Genomic DNA, 20,861 nt, shown 5'->3' with positions numbered 1-20,861 from the left:
ATCTGCGAAATCGTGAGAGCTGCCCGTTGTTTGTGTGATCACCCAGCAGCGGATAGACCGGATGGATGACGACGACATATGGTTGGACGCTGTGTGTGTTGTGTTGTGTGTTGTGTTGATGTTGTGGTGTTGTTGTTTGATGTTGTTTGGTGTCACGGGCGCCGCAGGCCGTGTACGCCGACTGCCTGGAGCGCCTGCAGCAGAGCCTCACCTCGCGCCACGTGGAGCAGCTGGAGGAGCGACTCGGCTCCCCTCGTCGCTCTGCCATTCCACGGAACATGGTGGGTTTTGGGGGATGTATGACCGCGACTCGATTTCCACCACCGTACTTTAAACTGTAATTTTGTTATTTATTTTACCAGTAAAGGCCCCACTGAGCCTACGTAGCTCTTTTTCAGGGAGCGACCCTTGGCTATCACAAATGGTAGCTCAGCGAAGTGGCTTATCGACGTGTGAAAAATTATAGCGGCCAAATACTCTCTATAAACGCGTGTTGTTGATTCTGAACGTCGGGGCTAAAAACCGGAGGACCCGGGGTATTGGCATGCAAACTCCACGTATATCGGCGTCGGGGTCGGGATCGAACGCACAATCCGCTGCATACCAGGCGAGGGAGTTAACATCTCGCCACTGAGCCAGCCCGGCACCGTTTGCCGAGCCCGCCCAGCGCCCCTCGGGAGCTGCCAGGGTTATTGAACTTCCACGGCGGAAGCCGTGCCGGGCGGCGGTTGGCGACGCTGCACGTGGCTGCCCGCAATCCGGAACCGGAGGCACCGAGGGTTGGTGGATCGGCAGTGGTTGCGAGATTCTCTTCCGGTGGGCATCGAAGGGAAGGGTGGGTGGCCTCACCCTGTTGTCGGCGCTCGTGCAGGCGGAGCGGCAGGCGGCGTGCTGGGCGCAGCAGTGCCTGCGCGAGCAGTGCCTGCTGCTGGAGCTGCTCTTCCTCTACTACGTCTACTTCGAGATGAAGCCGCACGCGCTGCTCCGCCTCGCGCGCCTCTTCCATGCGCAGAGTTTCGGCCTGCGCCAGCTACAGGGGCTGGAGGCGCCGCACGAGGGCAGCGCCATGCTCGTCAGCCGCGTCGGGTCAGTGGTCAACTCTGTGCGTGTCTGTGTGTGTGCGCAGTGGCACGCCGCTCCACCCCGTGTCTGTGTGTGTTCGTGAGCAGCACCTACGAAGGCTCACACGGCGAACGAGGGGTTTGGGTGGCTGGCACCACCACGGCCGGCAGGCTGCCTTTGTCTCCCCAGTGGCAATGTTTATTATTTGAGGCCAAGTCGACCAAGGGGGAAGGCTCAGAACGGGTTCAGATATTCGTCACCGATGTTGGCCGTGAGCGGGTATCGCTCGCGGTTGCACGGGTTGGAAGCCCCTCCGTTGAGCACGGTTGGCTAGGTACGGTGCAAAAGAAGTTCTACATCTCCATATATATAAAAGGCAACGTTGTGAATATGTGTGTCTGTTGAAAATGTTTAGCGTACTTCCCGACATGCAACAAACTGGAAATTTGCCATGTGGGTACTTTCCCAGACTGTACACCATGCAAAATTATAAAAATACACTTTTTTTTTTTGGGGGGGGGGGGGAGCTCAATAATGCATATAGTTTTTGCACGGCAAGTAAGCTGTGACGTCAAATCTGTCATGTGACCCGCGCATGTGGAAGCGTAACGCATTGTAGTGTATGTGTTAGCGCGCCGCGCTACGAACCCGGCGATCCGAGTTCGATTCCCGCTCACGGCCACCACCAGTGACGATTATTTTAACCGCTCCTGGGCCTCCACTAGGTCGACTTAGCCTCAAACGAGTAATGCTGTGGTGTGTGAACATCGGCACTGGGGGGACAAAGGCGGCCGGGGCGTGGTGAATCCAAGTCCCGGGCGAAGCCGGGTAGTAAAGCTAGTGTATATATATATATATACACACGTAGCACAGCGCGCTAGCGACTACACTCCTGCTTTCCACACACGCATGCACACTTGTGCCCACACTCGGTGCTTGATGGCCTTGTGTCCCCCCCCCCCCGTGTGTTGACAGGTACTTCTGTGCGCTTTCTTCTCATCGAGGGCATGGACATCGAGTTCCTGGCCAAGTGCGCGCAGGGCGACTGCGTGGAGCAGCACCAACTGGTCAAGGACGAGGCCGTGTTCAAGGTGAGGCGCGGCGGCGGCGGTGGTGCCGATGTCGATGGTGGTGAAGTTATTGATAGTGGTGGTCCTGGGCCTCCCCTAGGTCGACTCGGCCTTAAATGAGTACCATGGTGCGGTGTGTAAACATCGCCGTTTGGGAGACAAAGTCGGCCGGGTGTGGTGCTGTTGCCGGCCTTTATCGGCGCTACTCGCTCACACCGCTTGATAGTTGGTGGTGCAGCGTAAAATGATGACTTTCTGTAATTTGATTAATGATGGTAGCGGAAACTTGCCCCTACAGTTTGTTGAGGCTACACGGGGGCTCTTTGTCTTGTTCTATTGTGTGGTCCTGCTCTTTAAGAGAGTGGAGGAGTTCCTATATCTGAGCAGTGTGTGAATGACTATTTCCGGTTTGGCAGCAGAGGTCTCGCTCCAAATCGGTTAGAGCGGCATTTATCTTTTCAGCAGCTGCTTAACGCTCTGTGGAAGCTGCCTGGCCTGTCGCTCCACACAAAGCTCCGGGTCTTCTCGGCCGCAGGCGCTACTCGCTAACAGCACTTGCTCCAACAGTGTCTTTGTGCATGCGGTAGTGCACCAGTACGAACCCAGAGACACGAGTTCGATTCCCACTCATGGTTAACACCAGTGACGATTGTTTAAACCGGTCCTGGGCCTTCCCTAGATCGACTCGGCCTCAAATGCGTACCTGGTGCATGGTATACGCATCGCTATTGGGGAGACAAAGGCGGCCGTGCATGGTTATGGCCACCTACCCCATTCCGGCCTTCATAGGTGCTCGCAAACAGCACTTGAAAGTGGTGGTGCCGAGTTAAACGAGGACTTGCCGCATTGCTGTGAATAATGGTCGCGGTGGAAGTGCTAATAATGACGACGCCGATGACGCCATTGCTGCCGTGGGCTCCGTGGCTGCCAGGAGCTGGACCAGCTGCTGCAGAGCCTCGGCGACCTGGAGATTCACGGCCCCGTGCTGCTCGCGTGGGCCATGCTGCGCTACAAGGCGCTGCCGGACGACCCCAAGTCAGCGACCCGCCGCCTGGGCCGCTCCGCCGTGCAGCTGCAGGCGTTCCGCCTCGTGTGCCGCCTGCTGCGGGCGCCCGGCTTCAGCGGCAGCAGCGTGAGCACCGCGCACTCTCTGTCGTCTTCCTGTCTTGTGTCGATTTACGTAGCGGCGCCGTTGTAGCGCGTGAGATCGTAGTGGTTGAGATACAGAGTGGGGTTGTAGTTATGGTGACAGGAGGACAGGTGGGAGTGGTTACGGAGGGGTGTTGGGGTAGTGATACGGGTTGGGGTAGTGATATGGATGTGATAGGGGTGAGGATAGTGATAGGGGTAGCCGTTGAGGTAGGCCTTGTCGTAGCTGGCGGGCGTGGGCAGGGAGTTAGCAGTGGGGGTAGTGGTAGCGGTTGGGGGAAGGGTGCTTGTAACTAAGGGGGGGGGTTAGGGAGTAGCAGGAGTAGGTTGGGCAAGGGGAGAAGATATGGGAATTCATGTAACGGAGGAACAGAAGCAAGTTAGCGAAGATGGTTGCTCTGTGTGCTGCAGGGGGAGTTTGTTCAGTGGAGGGGAGCGAGATGGGAGAAGGAGCGAGAGAGCGAGACTGGGCGCAGGGTGGCGAGGGAGGCACACGGAGAGCGACGGTGGAGACTTGGAGCGTGGAGGATGCAATGGAGCAAGTAGTGAGAGATGAGAGAAGTGAGATCAGGTGTAAACAGGGATACATTCACTCTTCAAGGAAGATAAATTTGGAGGGCGTGGGGTTTAGTTATTTAAATGGATATACCGGTGCACTCTTCTCCCCCGAGTTAACACGGAATTCGGGACGACGCGCTGTTAACCTTTTCCCATTCCGATGATGTACATCATCAGTTTTTAATTCTGATTCGGAAAGAAAATTTTCATTGGAACAACTTCATCTCTACCGAGGCTCCCCGACAAGGCCGTGGCGCAGTGTTGGTGCCGGCAATCGTAGAGTGCGGCGGTCGTGCCGCTGCGGTTCTCTACTGCGATCAGCGACGTCTTTGAAAACAACGACGCCAACGACCGCGCCTCTCTAAATAAAACCAACGGCCGAGCCGCCGCTCGCACGTTCGTGAGATTCGGCGGTGAACGATGACTCCCCGCGACTCGCGAACGTCTCGGAACGATGCAAAGGGTTAACGGCTGCGATGGTGCGAGCGGCGAGAATCACCGCCGGCTGTCTGTCTCTGTCTGTCCCGCGCGCAGTGCACGTCCAGCACAGCGCGCGCGGTCGTCTACGGCCTGCTGTCCTTCGTGCTCGGCCTCTTCGACGAGGGCACGCTAGGAGAGCCCCAGGTGAGGAGCGCCACTCTGCAAACGCGCGCACACACGCACGGGTCCACAGCCCAGTGTCTCTGACCTCTGACCTCTAGCTCAGTGTCTCTGACCCCTGACCTCTAGCTCAGTGTCTCTGAACCCTGAGCCACAGCTCAGTGTCTCTGACCCACACCTCAGTGTCTCTGACCTCTGACCCACAGCTCAGTGTCTCTGACCCCTGACCCACAGCTCAGCGTCTCTGACCCACAGCTCAGTGTCTCTGACCCCTGAGTCACAGCTCAGTGTCTCTGACCTCTGAGCCACCCAGCCACCTACCAGAATGATGTTCCTTGTTGCTCGCAGGACTTGATGGACGTGGCGTGCGAGGTGCTGAGCATGCCTGCTCTCGCCGAGGCCTTCTGGGACGCTGTGAGTGCCCCACTGCCCCCTACGGCAGCCACACTCTCCATACTCACGTTACGCACTCACTCGAGCCTACATAACCACACCGCACCACCCTGTACCACCATATACACCCACACCAGCATGCAGTGCGATAGGTTGCCACACCGCAGTATAGCAACATGATAGCCGTGCTAAATTGTCCTTCCGTACTATTGCATTACGATTGTATTGCCTTTGCCGTGGTCTTATGTTGCCCTGGGGTTGTCTTGCCTTACTGTCTTCACTGTGGTGTTGTCTTGCCATGGTGTTGCCCTGCCACGGTGTTGTCTTACCGTTGTTATTGTCCTACCGTGGCGCTGTCCTGCCGTGGTTACATCCTTGCCGTGCTGCTTCTCAGGGCCTGGCGGGAGGTCTGGCCATGCTGCTGGACTCGGCTGCGGCGCAGTTCCCGTACGCGTGCGCGCCGCTGCTGCAGCTGCTCACGGCCACCGTGGTCAGCCAGGCCACGGCCAAGCGGGTGGGTGGGTGTGAGCGAGGCCTGTAACGATCTGCGTTGTATGTGTGAATTCACGCATTGAAAACATGATTACTTTTACTGACAGATAGCGATAGTTTGTTCATGTCTTTGGCATTGGAGGGGTGAATCCGGGTAATTGTTGTTCATGGCTTTGTATGTATCTATGTTCAACTTCATTTTGCATCATACGTAGGCAACCCTGCTGAGCGTAGATGCGTGGGCAAGGACACAAGAAGCAATTATAAAGAAATGAGTGTTCAATCTAGATGATTTAAAAATGCGTAGCTCCAGTGGCTTCCTAATATCGGAAGGAAGAGTGCGTTCCAGACGGCCACAGAAGAGCATCTGAAAGCGACCACCTGCATACGAGGCGAGGTAGTTGACATCTCGCCGACCACGGCGCGACGTTGCCCTGCACGCAGGTCTACAACTTCCTGGACAAGATGACTTGCTACGCCGAGGCCGTGCCGCAGAGGCCACGCGACATCGAGGCGTCCGAAGACGGAACCATGTGGAGAACGACGGCACCCAGGCACCTCTACCCGTTCGGTGAGCACTCTGGACCCCCCCCCCCCCCCCTTACTGAGACACCTGGACGTGGTGGTGTGGTGGTGTAGTGGTGAAAGATCTGGACAAAGTCCCATCGGTGAGCTCCTCCGGCAGGGATGGCTGCGTTGGCTGGGTCATGTTGTGGAGCTGTTAGACCATGTTTTGTGGTGAAGGTGGTGGTGGTGGAGTGGTTAGACCATGTTTGGTGGTGGTGTGGTTAGACCATGTTTGGTGGTAATGGTGGTGGTGGTGGTGCTGCGATCAGACCATCCATTTATTGATGATGGTGGAGGTGGCACGGTAAGGCCATAGTTGTCTTAATAGCTCATCGGATTCCTCCAGTATCAATGAATACATATTCCGTAAGGCCAACGTGTTGAAGCGCTGACGACGCGGTGTACCGTTGCGTAGGCGCGGGGAGGACCACCATGCGGCTGCCGCAGGGCGTGGTGGGACGCGTGCTGCCCCTGGGCCCAACCGTGCCGGGCGGCCCCTCCGCCCTGGTGCACTGGGAGTTTGGCTACAGCGCGTGGGCGCTGTTCGCCTGCGAGGTGGAGATGCTGCTGCACGTGGTGTCCACCGCCGGTGAGTGATCATCCTCCTCTGTCGGCGTGGCGGATTGGAAGGGCTTGGCTACAGCTGGTGCCGATCCCATGCCATTTATATGCAATGAAACCTCGAGTTTGCCGGAATTGGAGGTCAGCTTTTTGTGTTTAGTTTGTTGTCCTTCCCCCCCCCCGCACCTCCGATTAGCACGGTTGGATACGTACAGTGCGAAAGAAGTTGAACGCGCATGAGAATGTTACTGGACATTTGCGTGAATACATTCCTGCTAAACCCCCAATGTTTGATTGTTCTATTTCAATTAAAACATTTTAATAAATACATGTTGGAAGCAGTTCATATTTCGATGGTATCATGTGGTAATGCTCCATCACATGTTTTAAATCTATTACACAGTGAATATTGAACTGAAGCTTGACTTTAAAACAATTTAATCGCAAATCAAATCGCAATATCTGTCAAATCGTTCAGCCCTAATATTTACTGAGTGTGTACAGACTGAGAGCCATAGATTGGATTGTAATTGACATTTGCTTGTGCCGGCTTTCAGGCCACACTCCAGATCATAAGCCAACAGACCCCCAACATCATCTACTGTATAATAATTCCGAAATATATGCAAATTATAATTGGGAGAATGGGGGTGTTATACCGATGACAGATGTGGTGGTGGTGGTGGTGGGGAGCTGGTTGCGTAGCGGTTAGTGACGATTATCCGAACCCGTCCTGGGCCTCCTCTAGGTCGACTCAGCCTCAAGTGAGTACCTGATGCGGTGTATAAACATCGCCACTGGGGAGACCAAAGCGAACCGGGCGAGCCGTCGTCGGCCTTGACGGGCGCTGCTCGCTAACAGCTCTCGCCCTGACGGTCTGTTAAGGCTTACACGGCAGAGGTCGCAACCGGGTACCCGATACCCTACTCGATACCCGGCTACCCGTACCCGGTCAGGTATGGGTAGCCGTTTGCAACCCGTACCCGGCCGGGTACGGGTAGCCGTTTGCGACCCTGGTGCAGCCGGGTACGGGTAGGCCGTGAGTCACTGGTGAGTAACCGTTTGTCACTCATTTCCGGTAGGGTACGGGTACGGGTAGGGAACGGGTACCCGTACCCGGCCGGGTACGGGTACCCATTTGCGACCCTTGTGCGGCCGGGTACGGGTACGGGTAAGGAATCAAAACCCGTTTGCGACCTCTGTTACACGGGGGATCTTTGTCTTTGGTGGGCTCGCGACTTGTGCAGACGTGGCGCGGCACTGCGAGCGCGTGCGTCCCATCGTGCAGCTGGTGCGGCAGCTGCTGGACGCCGACGGCTCGCTCGCCGCGCCGCTGCTTCCCGTCACCTCCCGCCTCTACATGGTGCTGCAGAGGTGAGGACGCCTCCTGCGGACGACGACGACGATAACTGCAGCCACCATTCACCGCTTAAGTGGCGGTGGACGTCACCACAGCAGCGCTTTGTGCCAGGCTATGTTTTTAGGTTGAAATATTTTTGTGATGTACGTAGCCAGCCGTGTTTGTCCGAGGTGCCGGGAAGGACAACAAACTGAACACAAAAAGCTATTCTGAAGAAATGAGTTTTCAATAATGCTGATAAATAGCAAATCACATTTTAGACGTATTCTTTGGTACTAAAGTCACATAGATAGGCAAAAAAAATAAAAATCAACTAAGAAACTACGACGTTTCGATTGCAACGCAAGCAATTGTCATTATCGTCATCATGACGATGGCTTGTGTTGCGGTCGTAACGTCGTAGTTTTTTGTTTATTTTATTATTTTTTAACCTATTTATGTGACTACCGAACGAAAGCTTTAAGTCAAGATTCACATTTCAGACATTTCACCAATTTGTCTAAATTAGTCATCATTTCTTCTTGGTTCTTTCGGTAAAGTAACGTAGAAGGAAAATAATCAAAAAACATTTATTTTATTATTTCCCTTCTACGTGACTTTCCCGAAAGAACCAAGAAGATGAATCCCTGCAGTCACGAAAGCTTTAAATCGAAACTTAGTCATAGATTTTTTGACCACTTCCCCACCTGCGAAGCCGGGACTCTGGTCTAGGTTGTGGAGACCTAATTGACTCGTCTCTCTGTTATAACCTTTTATTTTATTGTTGTGCGTTCGTGCTCCTTTTATTTTCGTGCCATTTCTCCATTTGTTTATTCATTTTTATTATCAGAGGGTTTTCATTTTGCTCCGTAGTCGTTGTAAGAAATAGGATTTGGCACTCGTATATATTTCTAGACTTGAAGCTTTCGTGACTGCAAGGAATCATATTCTTAGTTGTTTTCGGTAAAGTTACGTAGGTAAAACATCAAAATTAATAAAAATAATAAAATAAAATAAAGATCACGACGTTTCGGAGGCAACACAAGTCTCCGTCATCAGGTGGGACAGTCACAGCCAGATTAGCTGCATCAAGTGAGGCAATGATTCAAGATGTAATCCCTTAAAAGCGAGTTGAGGGGGGAGGAGAGGGGGGGGGCTCATCAGAATGTGGTAGCCAATGAATGGAAAGTATCGGGAGAGAGGGGCCAAAAAAGGGTGGGCGACGGCGTGGAAGCTATTGTGCGCAAGCGACACACTGCTGCCCACGCCAACGCATTGGACAGAGAGGGGGGGAGGGGGAGGTCTGATACACATGGAAAGATGTTATTAACCACGCAAAAAAGACTTAATTACACTTTTTTGACCATCTTATCTGACAGGCACTAGTTTACTTTACTTGACCGAGTGTTAACATCCCCAGTGTTTAACAGTAATCTCTTCATTGTTCAGCCAGCATTGGTATAAACGTACGCATTTTCTTTTCTTTTCTATCATGTGTATCAGACCTCCCCCTCCCCCCCCTCTCTGTCCAATGCGTTGGCGTGGGCAGCAGTGTGTCGCTTGCGCACAATAGCTTCCACGCCGTCGCCCACCCTTTTTTGGCCCCTCTCTCCTGATACTTTCCATTCATTGGCTACCACATTCTGATGAGCCCCCCCCCCCCTCTCCTCCCCCCTCAACTCGCTTTTAAGGGATTACATCTTGAATCATTGCCTCACTTGATGCAGCTAATCTGGCTGTGACTGTCCCACCTGATGACGGAGACTTGTGTTGCCTCCGAAACGTCGTGATCTTTATTTTATTTTATTATTTTTATAAATTTTGATGTTTTACCTACGTGACTTTACCGAAAACACCTAAGAATATCACTCGTATATTATTAATGTGCAGCGTTGTGGGATGTAATTATGACGCTATATAAAATGAAATTGTTATTCTGTAATCACGTATTGTGCGACTGACAGCATACGCGTGATAAGAGCTGTGTATAGATTTTAACGGCATGGTGAGCAGACGACTGACTTATCCTGGGTGAGCTGTAGTTAAAGGCTCTTCATCTGCCTTCGTACTGAACGTGTGCAGCAAAGCACCAAACACAGGACGACAAACACACTCGGTACAATCGACATCGCGATAATCGTCATCACATTGTGAAAATTTTACGTATCGTATCGAGAAAATTGTTATTTTTGAGTGCGTGTTCGTGTACCCCCGTGTCCCCATGTCTCCTCCATGCGCGCAGGCTCACGTGTGTACCCAGCCCGCCGCTCGACGTCATCGCGGCGTGCGTGAACTGCCTGGCGGCGCTCGTGCCTTATGGTGCCGCCAAGGTGTGTGCGCCGCTCATGAAACGTGGGCCCTCTGGCCCTCACGGAGTTCGTGAAACGTGGGCCCTCTGGCCTTAATGGAGTTCGTTAAACGTGGGCCCTCTTCCTGTAATGGAGTTGGTGAAACGTGGGCCTTTTGGCGCTAACGGAGTTCGTGAAACATGGGCCTTCTGGCCCTCACGGACAAAGTGAAACATGGGCCCTCTTGATTTGAAGCTTTCGTGACTGCAGGAAATCCATACTCTTTGGTTCTTTCGGTAAAGTCACGTAGGTATAAAATAAAATACCTACGTGACTTTACCGAAAGAACCAAAGAGTATGGGCTCTCTTGTCCTCACGGAGAATGTGTAACGTGGGCCCTATTGCTCTAATTGAGACTGTGAAACGTGGGCCTTCTGGCCCTAACGGAGATTGTGAAATGTGGGCCCTCTTACCGTAACGGAGGTCATGAAACGTGGGCCCCTCTCGACCTTACGGGGATCGTAAAACTATTGTGAAACATGAGCCCTCTGTTTAACACACGTAGGCTTTCGCGACCAATATTCTTCATAATAAAGGCCAAACGTGACACATTTTTTACTGTTTGGCCGTGTCGGGTGGTGGAGGGTTACGACACATAAATAACGTGATCTAACCCAAAAACCATTATGAATGACCCATCTGGTTCCGAACGGAGGTCGTAAAACGTGGGACACTTGCCGTAACGTCGTCAACCTGTGTCCCGTGGTGCGGTGGCCTCGGCGCAGGTGTGGAGCGACGTGCAGCACACGGGGCTCCTTCCCTTCACCGTGTCCCCCGTGAGCAACGCCGCACGGGCAGCCAGGTACCCTCTCCGTCGTGCCTCTCGCACTCCGTTCCTCTTCGGCAACACACAAAGCACGTTTCATCACGTCTCGGCGCAACCCAATTACAGTGTCCCGCTTGGGTCTAGTCAAGGGGACCCCTAGCAGCAGCTGTCGCTGCGTGGCTCAAGGTGTACGCAGCCACCGGTCTGCTTCCCGGCATTAGTCTTATAGGAGGGACGATATTGCCACGTGTGGGTTTTTTTTTTCTCAATTAAATCTCTATTCGTCTATGTTTTTTAACCTTATTCTTGGTTCTTACGGTAAAGTCACTTAGAAGGGAAACAGTAAAATAATGCAAATTTAAAACAATGAAATTGTCACGACGTTTCGAATGCAACACAAGCAGGTGTGAAAAAACACGGCAAGAAAATTTGAAAAAAGTGGCGTTTTTTTCTTAACGTTAGCACCACGGACAGCGATTTTGGCAGTTCAGATGGACGAGTCCATCCTTCTACGTGACTTTACCGAAAGAACCAAGAATATGAATCCCTGCAATCACGAAAGCTTTAAATCAAAATCTTTTAACCTTCTCGGCTGTAAAACAGGCCACCGTAGTGCAGTGGTGTCGGCAGGGTCCCGCAGAGAGCGGTGGATGTGTGAATGACGGACGGATGGCTGCCTGGCAAGCTCAGAGTGTGCACATGTGTACTCGTGTATGTGGTTAGCGGTTCGCGTGCTGTGCTACGAACCCGGCCACCTGAGTTCGATACCCACTCGGGGCCAAAATCCTTTGACGATTATTTAAACCGGTCTTGGGCCTTTCCGAGGTCGACTCAGCCTCAAATGAGTACCTGATGTGGTGCATAAACATCGCCACTTGGGGAGACAAAAGCGGCCGGGCTTGGTGCTGGCCACCCACCCCCTCGTGTGCCGTGCCAGCCTTTATAGGTGCTACTCGCTAACAGCACTTGCCCCAACAATCTGTTAAGGCTATCCCGGGGATTTTTGTCTTTGGAGGGAGCAGTCGGTGATCTCGGTCAGTTTACCCATAACACCTGGGTCAGTCCCGTGACTTGTCAGCGAGCCCTCTACACTCCTCCCATAGCACCTCGGAGTGCATCTGGGCGCGGTGGTGACGTCACCGCTGCTTACGTGGCGAATGGCGGCTGTTGTTGTTATTGTTGGGGAGAGGTAGCGCAGTGGTTAGCACACCGCGGTACAATCCCAGTCCCCCCGGGTTAAATTCACGGCGACAACGTACGTCCGAGCGCCTGATGCTGGGCGGTAAACATCAGCGCTGGGGAGACAAAGGCGGTCAAGCGTGCTACTCAGGTGTAATAGGTCACACCTGGGTAAGGGCACTTGCTGCAACAGTCTACCGCACGTGGGCGCTGGGCGCACAGCACTCGCGCCCATCGCGGCTCTGGCACGGTGGAGAGATGTTAACTACCTCGCCCGGTATACAGGAGTTCGTATGTTCGATCCCGACCCTGACGTATTTTTGGGGGGATCTGCGTTGCCTTCGTCTGTGCGACTCAGCGGGGAGGGCATGCACGCGGGAAACTACGGGAATCTGCTCGTCGGCTTCGAGAGGCACCGGGGCGATTTCCGCGTGACGGCGTCGTACCTCCGTCTCGTCACCGCCCTCCTGAAGGTCACGCCACCACCATCCCTCCCGCTCGCTACTGACAGCCTGCTCCCCTGACTCGCCCTGCTCCCCCCTCACCGCTCCCCTCCCACCGCTCCCCTCCCACCGCTCCCCTCCCACCGCTCCCCTCTCACCGCTCCTCGCCCACCGCTCCCCTCCCACCGCTCCCCTCCCACCGCTCCCCTCCCACCGCTCCCCTCCCACCGCTCCCCTCCCACCGCTCCTCGCCCACCGCTCCCCTCCCATCGCTCCCCTCCCACCGCTCCCCTCCCACCGCTCCCCTCCCACCGCGCCCCTCCCACCGCTCCCCTCCCACCGCTCCCCTCCCATCTCTCCCCTCCCACCGCTCCCCTCCCACCGCGCCCCTCCCACCGCTCCCCTCCCACCGCTCCCCTCCCACCGCTCCCTTCCCACCGCTCCCCTCCCATCGCTCCCCTCCCACCGCTCCCCTCCCACCGCTCCCCTCCCACAGCTCCCCTCCCACCGCTCCCCTCCCACCGCGCCCCTCCCACCGCTCCCCTCCCACCGCTCCCCTCCCACCGCTCCCCTCCCACCGCTCCCCTATCACCGCGCCCCTCTTGTGCCCTCGCCCCCCCCCCAACGTGTGACCTCCTCCCCCCCCCCGCTCCCCTCCCTGTGTGTCCCCCCGGCTGTGACGTGCGCAGGGCCTGGTGGGGAGCAGCCAGTACCCGAGCCTGCTGCCCTGCCTCGTCTTCACGCTCAAGGAGATCCTGGCGCTGGTACCGCACGTGGGCGCTGGGCGGCGCCGACGGGCACCGCGAGTGCATCGGTCGGTTTCCCCCGCGCACCGCACTCGCGCCCATCGCGGCTCTGGCACGGTGCCGAGATGTTAACTACCTCGCGTGGGATACAGGAGGTCGTATGTTCGGTCCCGATCCCGACGTATATTTTTTTTTCGCGTGGAATTTTTTCTCCGCGCCCTCCGTTTTTTTTTCCCTCCACATTTAGAATCGACGTGCGTTTATATGTAGCTGCTCCTAGAAATGTCCACGCGATGATAAGCTGCTTCGTTCAGCTCTCATGTCCGGTCAGGTCGCTTCTGAAAAAGAGCTATATCGCTCAGTGGGCCTTGTCTGGTAAAATAAAATTGATCTCTGGCACGTTAGAAGGTCGCACTCATCATTTGTGGCAAGCGCTTAATGCTCTTCCGGTATTAGGAAACGCACACCCCCCCCTACACCTCCGACTACAACGGTTGGCTACGTATTGTGCGAAAGAAGTTCAACATACGTATGTAGACATACGTACGGTCAACCCATGGCACCTGGGTCTATCCCGTGACTTCCTGCCAAGCGGGCCTTCGACACTTCGCGTGGCCTCAAAATTGCAGCGAATGTGGCACAGACGCCGCGGGTGACGTCACCGCCGATTGGTGGTGAACGGCGGCGGTGGTTGTTGTTGTCTTCGTCGTCATAATGAGTTCACGTTTATTTGATTTGTTACACGGAATCGTCTGTGCTGTGTCTGTAGGAAAGTTGATGCTGGAGCAGATCCACTTTGTGCTCAACATCAGCGTCGACAGTGGCAGGTACGGCCACACAGCCGGAACTAGCAGGGCCACCCCGTGGCCTGCTGTCGTCTCTTCTGTCTTAACACTTTTCAACTTAGCTTGGCCGCACTAACGGCGTCATGCGCCGTCCCTTAACAGCTGCTCGCGAACGGCACTTGTCACATCCGTCTTTGCGGGAGGCACGGCGGTGGTAAGCAGCGGTAAAGACGGTCGTGATGGTGGCCACGGTGGTAACGGTATTGGTGATGGGGAGCGGTGGCGCAGCGGTTAGTGCGCTGCGCAACGGACCAGACGACCCGAGTTCGATTTCCCGCTCACGGCCAACACCAGCGGTGATTATCTGAACCATTACTGGGCCTCCCCTAGGTTGACTCAACCTCAAATGAGTACCCGGTGTGATCTGTGAGCATCGCCACTTGTGTGCTGTGTACCGGCCTTCGGAGGTGCTGCTCACTAACAGCACTTGCCCCAACAGTCTACATGGGATACACGGGGGGGGGGGGGGGGTATTTGTCGTTGGTGCTGGTGGTGGCACACAATGGAAAGACATTTCTACACACGTGACTTTACCGAAAGAACCAATGAGTATCGTAAATCCTGCAGTCACGAAAGCTTCAATCCTAGATTAATGGTAAGATGGTCATTACATTGGGCATGGTGGTTAATCTGTTGGTAATGATAGTGGTGTTGGTAATGGTGGTGGTATTGGTATTGGTGAAAGTATTCGTGATGAGGATGGTGGCGGTAGTTGCAGTGGGGGAGATTTTTGGTGATGTTCGTAATTTTGTGAAAGTAAGGGTGGTGCTGTTGGTCGTGATGATGATAGTGTGGGGAGCGGTGGCGTGGCGGTTAGCGCTCTCCGCCACGAACCTGGCGAATCGAATTCGTTTCCGCACACGGCCCACACTGGTGACGATTATCTGAACCGGTCCTGGATCTCCCCTAGGTGTACTCGACCTCAAATAAGTACCCAGTGTCCTGTGTGAACAACGCCTCTCGGTAGAAGAAGGTCGCCGGGCGTGGTGCAGCATCATATGCCACAGTGTCGGCCTTCATAGGCACCGATACTCGCTAGCAGCACTTTCCCCAGCAGGCCATGAAGACTACACAGAGGGGGGATCTTTATCTTTGACGATGATGCTGATTCTAGATTTGAAGCTTTCGTGACTGCAAGGTTTCATACTCTTATTCATACTCTTATTTCTATTATTTTATTTATTTTATTTTTGACTTACGTGACTTTACCGAAAACAACCTAAGAGGATGATGTTGATGTTGACGTTGTGCGCAGGGGTCCCAGCCTGCAGGCCGTGTGTCTGCACAGCCTCCTGCACGGCGAGTCCGGCCTGGCCCTCATCCACATGCTGTCCATCGGCGTGGGCGCCATCGACACCGTCCTGGCCGCCCAGCCCGGCCGGTACGCAAACTGCACTCGGCCACGGCCGGCGCCACGCCAGCGCGCACACCTTGATGACGTGTCAAAGGTCACAAACGCCGTCCGGTTACATCTTGGGAGAGGCGGAGAGCATCCAAACTCTCTGCTACCGCCACACCGCGACCTGCCCACCAACTGACCGCGTGCGGTGTGCCGCATTTGTGCTGCTGGGTGGACGTGGGCGGAGAGGGATTCGAGAAACTTGAACCGTTGCTTTGTTGGGTTTAAAAACTGGCCACCCCTGGATTGTGCGCCCACGCTTACAACATTGCAGATTCTTTAAACATCCCCAGTAATTTGTGAGATGCAGTCCATTCACCTACATTCTACCGGGGACAGTCGGACATCCCACTGCCTCTCACTAGCAGTCCCATGGCTCACGGACTTTTAATGGGTCCTATGGGGACCGAGGATTGCGTGGGGTCTTCTCTCGGGGGGAAGAGAGTAATTAATTCGTTTTAAAAGCTTTTCCAATATCCCTCTCTTCCCAGACAGCCTGACCACATGACAGAGTCACTCTCGCTCCATCCCACTCCCCCATCAACGCCCTCCCTCCCTCCCCTCCCTCCCTCCCCATCATCGCCCTCCCTTCCTCTCCTCCCAACACAACTCCACTTCCCCATAACCGCTCGCAGTCCCCTCTCTAGCTTTGTTGAGGAAGACCACCACGCCCAGGAGTCGTACCTGTTGCCCAAAAGAGCAAGAGGATGTGATGGGGGGTGGTGGGGGGGGATGAGACTCGAATTTTCGAACCGTGGTGTCCGTCGCAGAGTTCTGGAGGGACCGGCGCTCACGCTTATCCAGACCATGAAGCTGGCATTCTCCGTCATCAACAACACGCTGAGGCTCAAGCCGGCGTCGGACGAGCTCACGCCGCTGGAGCACGCGCTCACTCAGCAGGGTGAGCGGTCGCGTCGTCGCAACGTCACGCGGCCACCCAGCCGGCGATCGTTTGGGCTGCGTCGTTTATCTCAGTCGTAGTCCTCGTATATATCTATATATATAAACGGGAAATGTGTGAATGTGCGTCTGTTCTAAATGTTTAGCGTACTTCTCAACATGCAACAAACTTGAAATTTGGCATGTGGGTAGCTTCCAGACTGTACACAATGCAAAACTTATAAAATAGACTTTTGTATTTTGGGGGGGGAGGGAGTGCAATAATGGATGTATTTTGCACGACAAGTGAGCGGTGACGTCACATCTGTGATGTCACCCGCATGCGGCAGCGTCACGCAGTGTGCCTGCTGACGTCACGCATCCCCCGCCCCACCCTCCGTGTAGGCCGTGTATTAATCCAAGACAAGAATCCAAGTCTCGGGCGAAGCCGGGTGGTAAAGCTAGTATATTTATAAATGTTTTTTACCAGGTATGGCTCCCACTGAGCTGCTATGTAGCTTTTTTTCAGAAACAACCCTGGCTATCGCAAATGATAGCTCAATGACGATGGCTTATCATCATCATCGTCGTCGTCACGTGAAACTTTCTACCAGCAGCGAAGTACTCGAAACGAGCGACGTTGATTCTAAATGTGGAGGGGAAAAACACCGGAGGACCCGGAGAAAAATCCACGTGACCATGGGGAGAGAGAGACACGCAAACTCCAAATATATGCAGGCGTGAGGGTCAGGGTCGGGATCGAACCCATGATCTCCTGTATACCAGGCGAGGGAGTTAACATCTAGCCACCGTGATGATGATGATGATGACAGAGAGAGACACGCAAACTCCAAATATACAGCAGCAGGCGTCAGGGCCAGGATCGAACTCGCGACCTTCTGTCAGCGATCCCATTCTCATAGTGTGGCCGACTGAAGCGGTGAAACATTGAGTCGGTTGTTCGGTGCGAGCGGGACACGCGTCACATTTTTTAAATCCTTTATATTAAGTTCGCTTGCTTGCTTGCTTGCGCGCTTACGACCGTGCAAATCTTTCGGTCGTTTTTTAACCCACTTCCCGTGATCCAATTGAGCTGACATTTTGCACACACTTTTTAGGAAAAAATAAATTATATTTTATTACCAATTGCTTAATGGTGGCAGGCAATCATCTGACCCATAGGTGGCAGCCATCTCAAGCCAGAGGACGAGAGGACTCTAGCCGCCATGCATATAAAGGATTTATAGTGAAAAACTTTGTTTTTACGGGTTAATTTTCCCCCCCCCCCCCACTGTCATCCGCTTGGCGAGTTCGGTGAGCTCGGCGAGTCTCTTCTGTTTGTACGGTATGCAGCCAGTCACCGCCCTCGGCGTCCGTCGGCGCACTTGCGGTCTCGAGCAGCGTCGCTAAGTTTTCCGCGTCTCCGTCGAGAGGGATTATAACTCCCTCTCATCACAGTCCTGCTGTCTCGTCTCCTACGACATCTACCAGCGTCCCCCGCGCCCGTCACCCCCCCCCCCGCGTCCACCCCGTCTCCCTCCCGCCCCCCTCCCCGCGTCCCCCCATGACTCGTGCGTGGGTTTGCGCGCCATCCACCCACCGCAGGCGTCCACGGCAACGTGATGGCGATCCTGGCGCGTTACATTTACCACCGGCACGACGCCGCGCTGCCCAGGCTCGCCGTGCAGCTGCTCAAGCGCCTCGCCATGGTGAGCGCCAGCAGTGGCCCCACCCCCCACCCCCCTTCAGTACAGGTAGTCCCCGAGTTACGATGGTCCGACTTACGATATTTCGATCTTACGATGGCGATAGCGATACGACAAAATTGCCATCAGCAACCCTAACATCGTTCAAGTGTGCAGACGAAGGACAGAATCTTGGTGACTAGAGTACAATATGATACGTTACGATACGTTCAATGCATGTATGATACGTAGCTTTAGCGATTTCATTTTAGGGTTACCACGATACGATACGTTCAATGCATGTTAAAAGTTTTTACAGCAGATAGGATTGTTTCCTGAAAAAACTTTCTATTAAATTGCAGTTCATATAGGTAGGTTAAGAATTTACCTTGTTTTTTTTACTTTACATTTTACTGTGCAATGCAGTATTGTAATTAATAAATACATACAGTATATAGTTTATACAGTACGCTACTGTAAATTGCTCTGTTTTGCTAAATTATCACCATTCTTTAAGACTCCTGGGTAGGCTAGGCCATCTTCGACTTACGATATTTTCGACTTACGATGGGGTCATCGTAACGCATCTCCATCGTAATTAGAGGACTACCTGTACCTTTATTTTTGACTGCAGGAAGAATCTGATGAGCTATAAAGCTCTTGATCAAAGATTTCCAATAGGGGCATGGGGGTCAGAGAGTTACAACAACGAACAATTCAACAAACACGATTCGAGTGCAAAGTATCGGGGAGATAAACAAATCGGTAAGAAAAGTGGATGAGGTGAACGATTAATTATTAAGTTCATTGTGCGCCCCATCTGAATGGAGTTGATACAATCCAAACTGTCAAAAGTTGATGGTTAAAGTATTCCAATGACGCTGGCATTGGTATCACACTTTACACTTTCCCGGACACCTTACCGCTGTAGTAACATCCTCTTTTGTAAAATGATGGATGCGTTTCATTTTTTTTATTTTTTTAAAATTTATTTTATAGTTAAACTTGCGTTTCATTACGTCCCCGGGCACAAACAGCGGTCAAAGGAATCGTAAACACACGTGAACAAAAATATGTCCATCAGCTTCCCGCATCATTATTCTCTAGCAGCATTTGTTTAAGTTTGCGTAACTCTGGATCGGTTTCGACCTTGTGGGTTTTATTGGCAATTGCATTCCCAGAATCTAAATAAAGTTGTTACAGATTGTGAATTTTTTTTCTCGGGTTGATGTTGGCAATTATTAACGTGTGTGAATTCAGTGAAATTAAATCCGTTAACTGTTGTTTTAACAACCGATGATGGCGCTGGTTCTTTGGCACATGTTTGTGCAACACGTGCTGGCGCTGCGGGGAGCGGTGCCACAGCGGTTAGCGCGCGGCGCTACGAACCTGGCTAATCGTGTTCCATTCCCGCTCATGGACATTTATCTGAACCGGTCCTGGGCCTCCCGTAGGTCGACTCAGCCTCAAATGAGAATCAGTTGCAGTGTGTTAACATCACCACTTGGGAGACAAAGGTGATGGGGCGCGATGCTGGCCACACACCCCCTCGTGCACCGTGCCGGCCTTCGTAATTGCTACTCGCTAACAGCACTTGCCCCAGCAGTCTTCTAGAGGCCGTATGGGGGATCTTTGTCCTTGTGGCGCGTGCCGTGTGAGTGACGGGCGGCTTGTGCCGGCAGGTGGCGCCCATGTCGGTGTACGGCTGTCTCGGCGGAGATGCGCCGGCCATACGGGACGCCTTTATCGGCCGCCTGCGATCACCCACCGAGGTGCAGGCTCCTCACAAACAGCCCTCAGAGTCCCCGCGTGTCCACTCACCACGTGTCGCTCTGCGTGCCCACTCACCACGTGTTGCCCACTCACCACGTGTCACACTGTGTGCCCACTCACCACGTGTCACACTGTGTACCCACTCACCACGTGTCACACTGTGCCCACTCACCACGTGTCACACTGTGTGCCCACTCACCACGTGTCACACTGTGTACCCACTCACCACGCGTCACACTGTGTACCCACTCACCACACGTCACACTGTGTGCCCACTCACCACGCGTCACACTGTGTGCCCACTCACCACGTGTCACACTGTGTGCCCACTCACCACGCGTCACACTGTGCACCCACTCACCACGTGTCACACTGTGTGCCCACTCACCACGTGTTGCCCACTCACCACGTGTCACACTGTGAACCCACTCACCACGCGTCACACTGTGTACCCACTCACCACGTGTCACACTGTGTACCCACTCACCACGCATCACACTGTGTGCCCACTCACCACGTGTCACACTGTGTACCCACTCACCACGTGTCACACTGTGTGCCCACTCACCACGCGTCACACTGTGTACCCACTCACCACGTGTCACACTGTGTGCCCACTCACCACGTGTCACACTGTGTGCCCACTCACCACGCGTCACACTGTGTACCCACTCACCACGTGTCACACTGTGTGCCCACTCACCACGCGTCACACTGTGTACCCACTCACCACGCGTCACACTGTGTACCCACTCACCACGTGTCACACTGTGTACCCACTCACCACGTGTCACACTGTGTACCCACTCACCACGCGTCACACTGTGTACCCACTCACCACGCGTCACACTGTGTGCCCACTCACCACGCGTCACACTGTGTACCCACTCACCACGTGTCACACTGTGTACCCACTCACCACGCGTCACACTGTGTGCCCACTCACCACGCGTCACACTGTGTGCCCACTCACCACGTGTCACACTGTGTACCCACTCACCACGTGT

At 53.9% G+C, this 20,861-nt stretch overlaps 1 protein-coding gene across 1 annotated transcript in view; it reads left to right on the top strand.

Moving 5' to 3' along the window:
• Positions 1–20,861, top strand: part of LOC133360086 (nucleoporin NUP188-like) — a 44,272-nt gene that overhangs the window by 2,881 nt on the left and 20,530 nt on the right. The window contains exons 2-20 of the mRNA XM_061578675.1: positions 168–281; positions 872–1,079; positions 2,038–2,153; positions 3,064–3,264; positions 4,374–4,463; positions 4,788–4,853; positions 5,227–5,346; positions 5,769–5,895; positions 6,307–6,480; positions 7,700–7,826; positions 10,034–10,121; positions 10,865–10,941; positions 12,443–12,557; positions 13,217–13,341; positions 13,966–14,100; positions 15,374–15,499; positions 16,288–16,418; positions 18,002–18,105; positions 19,764–19,853. Of these exons, the coding sequence (XP_061434659.1) occupies positions 168–281; positions 872–1,079; positions 2,038–2,153; positions 3,064–3,264; positions 4,374–4,463; positions 4,788–4,853; positions 5,227–5,346; positions 5,769–5,895; positions 6,307–6,480; positions 7,700–7,826; positions 10,034–10,121; positions 10,865–10,941; positions 12,443–12,557; positions 13,217–13,341; positions 13,966–14,100; positions 15,374–15,499; positions 16,288–16,418; positions 18,002–18,105; positions 19,764–19,853 (2,334 nt within the window). The remainder of the gene's footprint in view (positions 1–167; positions 282–871; positions 1,080–2,037; positions 2,154–3,063; positions 3,265–4,373; positions 4,464–4,787; positions 4,854–5,226; positions 5,347–5,768; positions 5,896–6,306; positions 6,481–7,699; positions 7,827–10,033; positions 10,122–10,864; positions 10,942–12,442; positions 12,558–13,216; positions 13,342–13,965; positions 14,101–15,373; positions 15,500–16,287; positions 16,419–18,001; positions 18,106–19,763; positions 19,854–20,861) is intronic.

The sequence above is a fragment of the Lethenteron reissneri genome, chromosome 67 (genome assembly GCF_015708825.2).
Source record: "Lethenteron reissneri isolate LAM-NWPU_2019-01 chromosome 67, ASM1570882v1, whole genome shotgun sequence".
Lineage (NCBI taxonomy): Eukaryota > Metazoa > Chordata > Hyperoartia > Petromyzontiformes > Petromyzontidae > Lethenteron > Lethenteron reissneri.
The sequence above is the reverse complement of the archived record's forward strand: the minus strand, read 5'-3'. Positions and strand labels throughout refer to the sequence as shown.